Genomic DNA, 13,981 nt, shown 5'->3' with positions numbered 1-13,981 from the left:
GGGACCTTCGTTTTGCCCCAGTGCTCCCTGAGAGGTAATAACAGGCAAATTACCTGTCTCTAGTCAAGTAGAAAAAAATGGTATTTCAGACATCTGGAATAAAAACTGAACAGCAGAAACATTTATCAGCCTCAGAAGTCAGGCAAGTCAGACCAGGCTGTAAGTCCTCAACATTTGTGTTCTCTCCTCAACAGACTTCAAAAATACAGATACACTACACTTTTTCCCTTTCAGGCAGAAGGGGGAAAGAAAAAAAAACAAACCTGAAAGACCTCAAACTTTCCACTGAATATTTAAAGTGTTTTACAGTTGGCAATGATCCACTAAAATCTGTGAAAGGAAAACAGGGGGAAAGTATTCCAGTTCTTCATAATTTTGAAGCTTCACATCTCATTTCACAAAACTTTCACCTAGAAAGTCTTCTACAGGAGGAAAACAACATGCAAAGTTTCAGGGAAGTTCCTTTTCCCTTGGTAGAGGTTAGGATGGGAGAGGAAGGAAGCTAGATTTGTTTTGTTTTTACTCCAAAACAAAGCTTTTATTTGGATCCTTTTATTTGGATCAGTCACCAGTCCACTATGCTGAAGAAATCAGACACTGCTAAAGAACAGACACTTCATAAGGTTTAGTAAATGTCAGTAAAATCAGAAGGTTAGAATGGGCAAGACCACAATCAGCTTTTCAGTTTAATAAAACACGACCTGTTACCAACTCCAAGCTTGAGTTTTTCCTTGGTGTAACCACAAAATATATAAACCTCCGGAACTAGAAAGTTTAAAAGCACAGCATTAAGACTTACTAATGCATGTTTTGACTACTAATACAAGCCTTAGGTGACTTGCTCCCTAGAAGCATTAATAGTCCACTGGTACACACATACTAATTTTTCTTTGACATATTTGGCTGAACATTTGTTGGTCTGATCAGTATGTGCAATATCAATATATGCAACTGATATTTACATCTTTTACTGTATGCAGCAAAGTCTACAAGCCTCTGATTTTACTGTAGGCTTCTTGCTTTCACAAGGGCTAGCTGTAAGATTTATTCTCCAAACACATCCCTTTGCAAAGTGAATTGTAACAACACGAGAGGTATTAAGTACTCCTCAACCCAAAGTGGATTTTGCCTCATCCTTTCTCCTCCACGAAAAAAAATTGCTACATGAGATACTCAAAGACTTAATTCGACTCTCACAGAAGTGCAATTACTGGCTTTAACAGAATTATTCATAATTTACACTCCTGTAATGGAGATGAGTCAGTGAGAAAGGATAGAGGGAATTTTAACCTGACGAATACTATCAAAGGTATTTTTGATGAGGTTTTTAAATTTATTTTCTAATCTCGGTGTAGGCAACACTCTCCAGTGTTTACATGAGAAGGTCTTCCTTAAATGGGAGCATCAGTGCAACAAATGACTTCATATGATAACAGTGTTTGACAACATAACTGCATAAGTAGAAATCGTGCTTTGATGCAAAGAAAGGGGAAGGGGAGTTCTGTTTAAGCATAAATATGATAACCAACATTAGGTGCCTCAGCTTTAAAAGACAAGTGTGTGATGGAGAAATGGGGAAGCACGTGTGACTATTAATTAATACCAACTAAAACACCTAAGCCTTTATAAACAGCTAAGGCTCCTGAACTGAGTGTGAGATTCAAGTAGTTCTCAAGCAGAAGGTCAGAGACATAGATACATCAGTTTGTCAGATAATCCTCTTGCCGTCCTCACTGGAGTTTTAACATTTGTTCTCCAGAGCAGCTGCCCAAGCTGGTGTGTATTGGCAGCTAACAAATACAGCACCAACAAGAAAACCTATAGTAAGGAAAGGGAGTGGACTGAAGAGCATAGAAAGAGTCAGGCAGTGTCATGACGCTGCCAGTACACAGACACAAAAGCGAGGGATGCACCTGCTGTCCCCCTCCAATTTCATTTCCCACATATGCACACTCCCAGTCAAACTCTTGGATACTTGTCCAGAGACAGCTCTGACATCCACTGGAGTGCACAGATTCAGCTCACTAAAATGGAAGAAAACTAAATCTGAAAAGAAAATTAGATTGCATTCTTTGGTTCTGCTTTGCAAATTGAACTGGATTTTCTTTTCTGCAAGCAGAGGAGCATCAGTCAACAGCAGGTGTGCCAAGAGCATTTCATGGCTGGAAGCAAGATGAGTAGGGAAGGGGAAAGACAAGACCTGCCTTCTCAGCAGCATCAAGCTACTAATTTGGGTTAGCATATCATGATTTCATGCTTTGGACTGCAGCTATCAAACAGAATTGAAGCAATATGCAAAACACAAAGAACAGGATCAGGCAGAACAGACATATAAAAAACAGAGCAAGAGAAGCTAATGCTGGCATCTAACTAACCCAGCAATTTCAGAACTAAAAATTTAGTTTTAACCAATGATAGTGAAATAGTAAAAAAAAAAAAAAAAAACCACCAAAAAACATCAATCAGTTTGAAGGGTTACTCAAGGCAATGAAGTTTTCAAAAGCATTTTCTGGAAAACTCCAAAGCTAAGACATCCAGCACTTATATGTCCTTATGTAAGAGCATTTGGTACTCCGACCACCAGACAATCACTTCCATGAAGAGACAAGAAAATACCTACTTCTCATGAGAGAGATTAAATAACAGTTTTTTCAAACGTACCAATTCCAGAAGAAGACCAAAAAAACTAACGAGTTTGCTTACTGACATCAGAGGCCCTGAGCAGATCTGTTTAACAGTTTCACTCCTGTGAATTTACCTCTACACACTCTGAAAACTAAAACACATTGGCTTCCCCTCATATATGAATCCTTCTCTACTTAAAAAAAAGGATATGGATGGAAGGCTATGGAATTTGACGTCAGGCTGGCAGCCCCAAACACAAGCATCTTCTATTTATTCAAAGCTACATTCACTGAAGCATTTTCCACTGCTACCTCTGTTTCCTTCTCTCACTTGCAGAAAATATGGTCTCCATTTTTGCTCCAGTCACGGCTGTTCCTGACAGTCCACAAACAGCCACAGCACCCTGCCTCTAGAAATAGCACTGGTCCCAGACCTTTTCCATTCAGCACACTGAACACAAGCTGGTCAGAACACAACCCAAATTTAGCAATTTCAAATACTGAACCAGCAGAGCTAAATCTGCATGATCCATTCTGCACCTTCCATAGCCTGTGAGACTCAAGCCTTAATTAGCATTGCTACAGTCAATCAATAAGAACATTAAGTTGCCACTTTATTTTACCTATGCAACATCAGTTTAAACTGTACTTGTTAATGTTTTAATGTGAAGAAAAGATCTTGAGAAGTCTTTAATATATTCAGGGTGAGATGCAAATAGCTTTTCTTCCTTTCTTTACGTCTTGGTCCTCTAACTTAGAAACACAGGAAAAAAACATTGTTATCTTTATAAGAAACATTTTACACTTCCTAAATAATAATTTTTTCTTTTTTTTTACAAATATACATATATAGAGAGAGAGAGAGAGAGAGAGAGAAAGGTACCTGGGAAAAATTATCTCATTCTAAAAATATCTATTCAGCAACCTTTTGCCCCATTTAAATGGGAATAAATCCTTTTACAGTATTATGCAATGAACATATTTAGTCGTAATTACTTCTACAAGTAACCACTTAAGGCACTAAATCCCAGCAGACAATATTAAAAGGGACATCTTCTCAAGATAAAATGGATTTCCCTGAACAACCTTAGTATTATTAGACTTAAGGTAGACCTTACATTTGTCAGGGACAAGATAAGTTTCTTCTTAGCCTTGGAAATGCAGAGACATCTCTCAAGAAGTTACTCTGTACCAAGTTTAATGGTGGAAGCCTGTAAACCTTCTCTTGGCAACTGAGCTGCTTAAACACCAGTAAAGTAGCACTTAACACTCTGCCTGACTTCACCCAAGACTCTTAGTTTCAAAAAGTTTAACTGCTTTCACAGTGTCTTAAACTACATAGCTCTGCATGAATAGTAAAGAAGGCACACCAAGAATTAGAGGCAAAGAGATGGCACATCTACAGACCAACCATCCTCATTTTGTCAACTGGACATAAACAAGGTCTTACAGCTCCTAGAAAATGGGGTGAATTTAGAACGGGGTAAGCTGTGTGCAAAGCGCCAACCTACATCAGGTAGTAGGCAACTTCCATCACAAATATTTCACTGCTTCATGATTCTGATCCCACTTAATGCTACGGAGAGCTTATGCTGCTGGAATACCCACATTTTAGACTAAGACCTCAACACCTTGTAACCACAAAATAACCCTTTCCAAAGATGATAAAAGAAAGTTTTAGAAATTCATGAATGCCTTAAATTGCAACAAGCCCTCACAGTGCACAAGTGGATTGTTACTACCTGTCAGGTCAACAGAATGATGAGCAAAATGTTCTCCTCATTATATTACAGCCCCAGTAAACTCTCAGTGTGCAATATCCTCCTGTCCCAATTATTACTCTCAAACTATCAGATAGAGCTGTAACAAGGACTACTACTGCTAGAAAAAATATTATTTTGGAGCAGAGCCTAATGCCCCCAAGTATAACAGTACTAGATTTCAGGGACATGAAAACTTTGTTAAAGTGAAAATTTACAAATGAGCTGTTGCTTTAGATTTTTCAAGTATAAACAATTTCACAAAGTAAAATCTGGCAGCAGGTTCTCTGCGAGCCAGTATACAGCTTTCAACAGCAGAAACCCTGAACATGAGCTTTTATTTTTTCAACTGAAAGTTTAATAGTTGATGCCATTTAAGGAGAAAAAAAGTAGCAATTAAGTACAGCATATTTATTAAATATTAACAGTACAACAAAAGTCATGTTGTCAAGCAGAAGGACACTCTTTGTAGTTTTTCCAGCCAATCATCAGCCACAGAGCCTTATGTTGTTTCCTTTCAGGTTTTGAAACACTGACTCATGGAAATATCAGCACTGCACACTTCCTCAAAGTGGTAATCTTATAGGAAGTGTTTGTTTAGTCTTACACGACACATTGTTTTGTTTATGTATGAGGGATTCCGGTAAAAATAATTTTCAATTAAGGAAAAAAAAAAAGACATAAGCACAACAGTTTCAGTTATGGAAAGCCAAAATAAATCAATTTCAACTAGACATCTGAACAGCACATTCATTAACACAAGTACTACTTTTTTTTTTTTTCTACTGTACATTATTTCTTTGCAACATGAGCAGAAGTTGCCAGGCATTAAATTCTTTCAATTCAACTAACCACAAAAGAAACTGGACAAGAGGCAGCACAGTAACAACTCCTCTTAACACTGGTACCCACATTGACAGAGTTCACATTGCTGCTCCACAACTTCATCACAACAAGACATCTTAAGGAGGTGCCACACCATTGTAAGTTCAACTGAGTGAGGCAAACACGCAGCTTCCTACAAAGCTCAACTGTTTCAGAACTTCAATATTTTCAAAAAAGGAGACAGATGGCTCAAGCTAAATCTAAGCATGACTAGAAACAACACTTCTCAGAACATGGAAGCATTTAGGAGATCCAGGATGTAATTACCCACTTAGCTAAATACGGCTGATTCCATGAAGCCCATCAGTCCCAAAAGAACAAGTTATATGAGCAGAAGAAAATGCCTTCATTTACCTGCAGCTTCTTGGAAATACAGGACAAGCCAGCCACAGCAGTACATTACATTAGGGCATTCAAACATCTCTAGGCTACAGATGTTTTGCACAGCCAGAAGCCTCCCAGCTGCATCAGCCTCCCCACTAAGAGAAGCATGCCAACATGGGTGTCCACTCTGCACTGATTCCTCAATGCAGCAGTTCTACATTTCATCCAACTTATACTAAGGCACACCTGTATATCAGTGTCCCTATTCATGATTTGCCAGCAGAGGTGCTACAGAGAAGGAAACATCTTACCAGATCAAGCACAAAGTATTTGAAAGTCAGAGATCAGTCAAGCTTGGCCATGAAACAAGCTCCCAAAGAACCGGACTGATCATTTCTACAGCATGATAAAATCAAAGCAAATTGACATGGGAAATGACTTATCTTTTTGCCCTCAAATAACTTGTCTCTTAATCCATTAAAAGATCCAAAGCCTCCTGTCACTAGAGAAAAGAGAAACTTCATTCCATGAATGGGAACTGCTAAAAGACAAATGTACTCTTGGCAATAGCTGAAAAAAGTAGTGTCCCTCCAACGTTCCCCATCTTTTCAGTGGCGCCCAGCAACAGGATGAGGAGCAATGGCCATAAATAGAAACACACTAAGTTCCACCTCAACATGAGGAAGAACTTCTTTACACTGAGGGTGACAGAGCACTGGAACAGGCTGCCCAGAGAAGTCATGGAGTCTCCCTCTCTGGAGACATTTCTGTATAACCCATGCTAGGAGACCCTGCCTTGGCAGGGGGTTTGCAGTAGATGATGTCCAGAGGTCCCTTCCAACCCTAACAGCTCTGAGTCTGTGACCTCCCTTCAGATCCAGTCACAGGACTTTCTGCAGGGAGCCTACAAGCTTCCACATACAAATTCTAGAAGATCAGGATTGCTTTACGAGGCCGGTCTGATTAGAAAAACTCCCCCAACCGATCAGAGCAATCCTGCCACTTCCTATTTTTCTGCCAAATTTCCCAAGAGACAGTCAGCTACAGAAAGGAGTGTGACTTCTGAACACGAGCGGCAGAAAGCCGCGCTGCTGCCGCGGCGCGCGTCCCTTGGCCGCGGGCAGACGGAAGCGCTCGGCTCCGCCCCCTGCCGGGCAGCGGCGGAACAGCGGCGCAGCGCCGGGCATTGTCCTCAACATCCTCCGGGAAACACCTTCCGCTCTCACGGCACCACAGAAGCACCGCTGCGCCCGGGATGCGCCCGGCTTTTCCTGCTCGCTATCCAGGCTAAAAAACAGCGAGGATCCTTGCTGCAGTTCTACAGCAATCAAGTGCTTAGCTCTGATGGGGGCTCCCTTCCGATTACTGAAGTCAGCAGCAGGATTAACTTTAGTCCGCGACATAATGAGATTAATCTCAAGACTTTCGCTGCTGTTATTATCTTCGACCTCTTCTACAATTAAAAAAAAAAATCCCACACCCTCGTGACTTTAATCACTTAGGTATAACAACATCACTGTTTTCTTCTCAAAAAAACCCCAACTAATCAAACACAAACACCTTAGCCACGACTCATCATCATAAACGTGAGATGTGTTCTTACCCCTTTTACTAAAAATCACCAGATAGGAACAACTTGCAATAGCATCACTCACATGGTGTCCGGATTTCTCCCTTGTGAAGACCTTTTTTATTTTCCCCTCCCCTCTTTGAAAAGAGACAGAGAACAAGCCTCCGACCACACTCTGTAGTCTCACTGAATCTATTTTCTGTATGTATACAAGGACATAAAATGAACACATAATTTTTAGTCTGTATGATAAAATTTTAACTCTTAAAAACTGCTATTACTAAACTATCTGCTGACAATTAACTAACATCCTAGCAATGGTCTCTTTGAAATGCTAACGCCACTATCCAATAATGAGATTTTTTATGTAATGTCACGTTTCAGTTTTATCTAACACGGCAATTGGTGGCTGCAAATTTGGTTCCGAACGCAGAGAAACGCAAAGGGAGATTTACAAGAGCTTTATTAGGAAGCCACACGTCCTCGGTACCCACCGCTGTGAGCCTGGCACTGAACGTCGCCACTTCCCCTGCAACTCGCAGCCTCCGCGCCCCATCCCGGGGAGGAGAACTGCTCCCTCGGCATGTGGGACTGATTCTCTTACGGAAACGAGGGATTTCCCTCTCAGCCGGCACACTCAGAACTCGACCAGGGAGAGTTTAATCCACTCGCTGACATCTGTCGCTTACTTTCTAATAATGTGGTTTGGGACTCGCTCAACAGCAAGAAGAAGAGCGAATCTCCAAAAGCGCGAGTCGGAGGAAGCCATGAGGAAGCGGCAGCAGCCCCTGCCTGTCCCCCTCGCCGAGGGAAGGGGCTGAGACAGCGGCTCCTGCACACAGCCACTTTTGGGCCAGTTTCGCACCAGCTTTGCCAGTGACACAGGGCTGAGACTCGGTGACCGCCTTCAAACTTCTAGAGCGTAGCTTAGCAACAAAAATGAAAAAGAAAAAAAAAAAAACCTAAAAAAAAAAAAAAAAACCACACACCAACAAAAAACACAACAAAACCCGCGAAATCCGCCGAATATCCTCGAATATCCTGGGCTGCCCGGACTCCAGCCGGCGCCGCTCGCCAGCCGGCCGCACCGCGCTGTCCGCCCGTCCCCGCGGCACCGGGCGCCTGCCAGGCACCGACCGCCCGCCCCGCACGGCCCCGCGGAGCTCCCGCGGGCACCGCCCGCCCCGCCGCCCCCAGCGCTCCCACGGCGGGATGCGGAGCGCAGGGCAGCACGAAGGGGCGCTCGGCGCCTCGCCGCGTTCCGCTCCAGCGGGGGCTCCCTGCCCGCTGCCCCGCGCCCTCACCGATTTTAATCCTGACGCTCTGGAAGACCCGCAGCCCCTCTTCCTCCACCGCCATGGTGGTGGTGCCGCCGCCGCTGCGCCTGACACTCAGCAGTGCTGGAGCCCCGCCGCCGCGGAAGCGCGGGGACAGAGCAGGAGGAGGGAAGGGAGATGCTCCGCCAGACGGGAAGGAGTAGAGGGCGGCCGGACGGCTCGGGACGCGCCGCGACCGGGCTGGAGCGAGCGAGGCACGGAGCGGCCGCGCAGCCCAGCGGAGCGCAGTACCCGCGTCTCCCCCCGCGGGCCGGCAGCGCCCGCCCCGCCGCCGCCCCCTCATTGGCCGGCGGGGCGGCGGCCGCGGCGCTCATTGGCCCGGTGCCCGCCGGGGGCGGGGGAGCGCGCGGGGGGAGCGCGGAGCGCGGCAACAGCTGGAGCGCCGCTCCCCGCGGCCCGGCCCCGCCGCTGCTCCCGCCCCGCCGGGACCCCCAGCGGGCAGCGCGGGGAGGGTGAGGGCTGACTAACTCTGTGGCCCCTCTCCAGTGCTGGCCCGGACCGGCCGCCGGGAGGAGCCGTTGGCGTCATGGCGAGAGAGAGGGAGGGAGGGAGGGATGTGCAAGTCCTCTTTTCCCACACAGCCATAAAGAGAGGGCACTAGCGATGCCCCAAGTTGAAATCCATTCATTAGTGAGGAAAAGAAATCCCGTATTAAATAAACAAACCCGTTTGGGCGCTGGGAGCAGGCCAGTCTGTCTCCTGGTTCCATTTGATCAGCGGCAAAGCTGGCTCTACCTGATTGCACGGGGAGAGCAGGGAATTCAGATTTCAGACTTGCATGATTACACATTAAACAGCAAGAAATAATACCTGTGTCAGTGTTCAGTGCCAAACTTTGGTTCTTGTAAAGTCAGTAACTGAAAAACAGCTTCCCTAAAGGTCTGGCAAAAGCAGAGCATGAAGTTCAGTGGAGGTCTACAGATTACATTATTTCAAAAACTAAAAAATCAAATTACCTTTGGTGCAGTCACAATCCTCCCTAAAGGGGCTTGGAACATCCCTATGCAGAGCAGCCCAGTGACGTCACACTCCAGCAAGTCTGAGAAGTACCACAAAATGCTCTTTCTCAAGCCTGCAAACAAAAAAATAATAAAAATAAGTACTTTCCCATTCTAGCTCTAATTTCAAGAGTGAGAGAAAGGCATACACACTGAGGACAATCTGTACATGCATTAAGAAGGAAGCTAGTAATGAAGGACAGCAAGAAATCAGAAGGCAAGTCAGTCCCACACAGTATGAAGTCTGTACCAGAGAAATTGCGCATGCAAGCTCGATGAATACAGTTGAGCAGTCCATCATTGCTTGAATCATGGAAGACACAACACATAACAAATGCCATTTATTACAAAAAAAAAAAAAAGGTAAAAGATGAGATATTGAAATATGGAAGAGCAAATGAAAAGTTGGGAGGGAGCTACAATAGCAGAGGAAGTCAGCTTGTAGGAAAGCCTGAGGCATCCGAGTTTCCCACACAGGTATGGGCCTAACTGAAGGAAACTGGCAAGCTCACAGCCAAAAAAGGAAGCAGTGAGTTATCTTAAGGAGCTGCCTGACTTACTGTATCTTCCTTGTCTGCATAGCCAAGTGACATACGTAATTGGATAAAAATAATTTTATAGCACAGGACTCTAAAGAGATTTTATAAAGTACAGGCTTCCATTTACCAACATCCATGCTGTAATTCCTTCTTCCTCGCTGTAATATGCCCAATGTCCTCTGTAACCTCATTACACCCATTCCGCCATGTGCCATCTTTTCTTCCGTAATGCTCTCAGCTCACTGAAACATTTCAGCTCCTCTGCCCGCTGGTCCTTTGCATCCCCCAAGATACCTTCAGTGATCCCTGCCCTAATAACCTTTAGCATTTGCTGCACCATAACCCAAATTTCACCTGTCTCAATACCTCTGATTCCCCTGTTTTTGTCTCACCTTCCAGCTGAACAAGAGGCAACACAAGCAGCAGTCTGAACAGAAACTACAAGAATACTGATCAGAGAGCTCACATTTTAAGCACATTGTCTCAGACTGGCTAACCTGATGTTGCTTCTCAGATGCTAAATGTGACAAACAATTTTAGGGTATACACATCTGTTTTAACACTCTGTACATGCTCAGATATAAAAAGAAATATACAAAGTCTGTTGCTTTTACTCCTTCACCACACATGCACACACCTTGAACATACTGGTACAAAGTAAGTACAAGCCCACTGGGCCATCTCACTGAAGAAAAATGGCAATCAACTGTCACACACAATGCTGTACACAGGCACGAAGAATTACAGCTATAAGCAAGTGGATAATGCTTAGCTATAAGCAAAGGTAAATGTATCCTATGCTTAGGATCCTTATAAATCTTCCTCAATATCAGGGAGAAATCTGCTTCCATGCTCTAAATATTAGGGACATCTCAGATAAAATATTTTACTTCTGTGTTTGCCTTTGCTACAAAAGGACTTCAGCTGGCCTCATTTCCCTGTTGGAACCTTTTCTTATCTGCAGAAGGTTGAGCCCAAAATTGTCATTAAAAAAATCAAATTTTCAATTCTCTTCCCAGCATTTGCTGCTGTAAGAGTTGTTCTCAGCAGATACTGAACAGACTATCCTTCCCAATTTGCCATTGTGTTCTTTTCAGTCAGCCATGGCTCTTCTACCTATATCCTTTATGTCCAGGAAATGAAAGAATATATCTACCTATAATACGGTCATTATATGTTCACAAATATTAAGCTATACATAAATTTCCCACCCCTTTATGTGCACCCAAATTTGCAGTCAAAGCCCACTACCTCAAATCTAATGTCATTTGACCCAGCATAAATTCACCTTATAATCTGAGGTGCTGGTTTTCTCCCACACCCTAACCTCAGGTGTTGCTTGCAACCTCTCCCTGTGCTAACGCTGGTGCTCACAACATATTTATTGGGTGAAAAAAAAAAAATACACTGTCATGACTCCCACTTGTGTATTATGAAAAACAAGAGGCCTGTAAGCCATGTCACTTGGAAATTCTTTACCCATGATCATAAGCAACCTGATCAGAAAGCATCCCAGTCCAAAGGTGCGGTTAGGGCACAGTGGCATGCTGGGCAGCTTTAGCAATTCATACCTGCCCATGGCTACACTTCCAGGCTATTTTTCAGGATGGCCTAGCTTTGCCAAGAGCATAAATATGTCCAGGAAAGCTGTGGCAAAATTTAACCATAAACCCAGCCTTTCCTGTAAAATGTAGGGAAGCACGACCAACTTCCACACTTAAGCATAACAGAAACTACCAAGATGCCTGCGGAATCAATTAGCAACAGTTGGAACAGACCAACATTTAAAAACATCAAAAAAAATTAGTAAACAAAAAACCAACATATAGCAAGAAAAAATAGGGAAAAAAGCTGGTACCTTCTTAGACTTTTCACCGTGGAATAAATTAAGATTCCACACATGAAAATCTACAGATGGTTGCTTGCAGCTCTCTGTGCTGTCCAGCTACGCTTCTGGTTTCCCACCAGATCTTTTCTGCTGAAACTCTTTGTCAGTGCTTCTGTGTATCAGTGTCCTAGTTTATTTTCTGTCGGATCTTGTTTTCTTGATATACAGCTGAAAGCTTGTTGCTTCCTCTGTAATAAACATGTCTCCAAACGTTATACAGTCCAACAATGTAAATGTAAGCACTGTTTCAAAATTCACATAAATATGTATTTTTAAAGATGTTAAACACAGTATAAAAAACAGCCAAAGAATGTGTGCTGCTTTTTCAATTTCTCCATTGCTGAAATGAAACCTCAGCAGCAGCATCACATATGAATGTGCATATTACACATAACATGTGCAGGCAACATGAGGTTTGCAGCTGCAGCAGTCTGATCAAAAAAATCTAGGCAAAGCGAAATACTGGTTTCTAAGATGTGGATGAGTCTGTTAGCGATAATGTCTTTCCCAACTTTCTTCATCCAAGCCATATGGGTTTATATTATCAGCTCTTCAGAGGATTCTTGAATCTAAATTAGACTACAAAGAAGGTCATTTTCTGTGACTCATTTGTGCCAAGCAAGGAAATCATTTCCTCTCTTGATCTACATGATAGCTTTCTCTTGGGAGGAAACAGAATATAAGAAGCTCTCTAATCTCCTTTTGCATTATGCAAGAAACTAACAAAATATGAACCTTCTCTCCCTAGGGTAGCACAAAGCTGCTACCTATATTTATGTGAAGGAACAGCACATTTAAGACAAATCTGAGGCACTATCACTATTATAAAAAGCAAGATGATGAAGCAAAAATCTGATGACTGAACAAGTCCTGTAATTGAATTCTAGGAAGACATAGATAGTTTTAACAAATAATATCTGTTCCAGGCCTAAAGGCAGCTACTATCCATATAGAGATGCTGCATGATATGACGACTACGCTGACCAGGGTGACCCAATAAACATTTATCCCTGATAAAGTGAGTGGAGAAGCAAAGATGTCTTTGTTAGAGCCTCAGCTTCCTATTCCCTGTCTGAGAGGTAAATTCAGATTTTTGCATTGATATCTCTCACAGTAAGATAACAAAAGTAGCTGGGTATTTTTGCTCCTGAAGTCCTAGAACCAACCAACTGGTCAGGAAAAGGCTGCAGTCCTTCCTTCAGTCTCCGTGCATGGTGAGATATGGCAGAAATATTCTATGCAAGTAGGAAATTAAGACTGAGTCTGTGATTACCTGTCTCCCAAGGCTACGAGTTCACATCTGAGGTAGCTACAGAGGAATGACGCAACAGTAGTGAAATTACTTGTATGATTAGTCTGGCAGAAAGACACTCTAGCCATTACATGAAATAAAAGAAGAAAAGAAAGAGAACGATGACAAGAAGAAACCTTTAATTAGCAAAATGTCAGCAACAGTGACAAGAAAGCACAGATTTCACAATAATACAGAAATGACAAAGTTTAATTGAAGGAGAAACATGGGAAAGAGCAGGTACTACTGAGGTGGCTGTTACTGAACTCTGTGTATGTACCAGTATTGATGCATGTATGGCACACTCACACACTGGATAAAAATAGATCTATGCATCAGAATCAGGAAAACCAGGGATTGTATTGCAGTTACTACACTTAAAGAAAGCAAAGATCTCCCCTGTGACCCCTGAGTACAGGAAGTAAAGCATGTCCACCTGTTTTTCTTACTAGTTGCCTTTTCAAAAAATCCCACATTTTTGCTGCTTGTTGCTGGAACACTGGGCCAGGAAGAGGCCAGAAGGGGGAAAAGAAAAATGGCTTTAATTACAGGAAAAAGGGCCCAGTAAGAACTGGTTGTTACAATAGCCAAGAAAATACAACTAACTTTCATGGTATATGTTTTTTTAAGTTTTAATTTTTTTTTCTCTTTTAATTCTTGTTCATCACTTCTAAAAATATGTCAGTCTAGCATTCTCCTAAAATATATATCTATGTTAAAATCCAAGTTATTACAGCAGCAAGCACAGAACATTCAGGATTCCAG

At 42.9% G+C, this 13,981-nt stretch overlaps 1 protein-coding gene across 2 annotated transcripts in view; it reads right to left on the bottom strand.

Moving 5' to 3' along the window:
• RASA3 (RAS p21 protein activator 3) overlaps positions 1–8,740 on the bottom strand; it is a 131,529-nt gene extending 122,789 nt beyond the window's left edge. Inside the window, exon 1 of one of the 2 annotated variants that reach the window (XM_032100482.1) lies at positions 8,468–8,740. In XM_032100482.1, the coding sequence (XP_031956373.1) occupies positions 8,468–8,522 (55 nt within the window). In that variant the 5' untranslated portion in view covers positions 8,523–8,740. The remainder of the gene's footprint in view (positions 1–8,467) is intronic. The other variant, XM_032100483.1, reaches the window with a different exon arrangement.
• Positions 8,741–13,981: the final 5,241 nt, after the last annotated feature.

The sequence above is a fragment of the Corvus moneduloides genome, chromosome 2 (assembly GCF_009650955.1).
Source record: "Corvus moneduloides isolate bCorMon1 chromosome 2, bCorMon1.pri, whole genome shotgun sequence".
Classification (NCBI taxonomy): domain Eukaryota; kingdom Metazoa; phylum Chordata; class Aves; order Passeriformes; family Corvidae; genus Corvus; species Corvus moneduloides.
The sequence above is the reverse complement of the archived record's forward strand: the minus strand, read 5'-3'. Positions and strand labels throughout refer to the sequence as shown.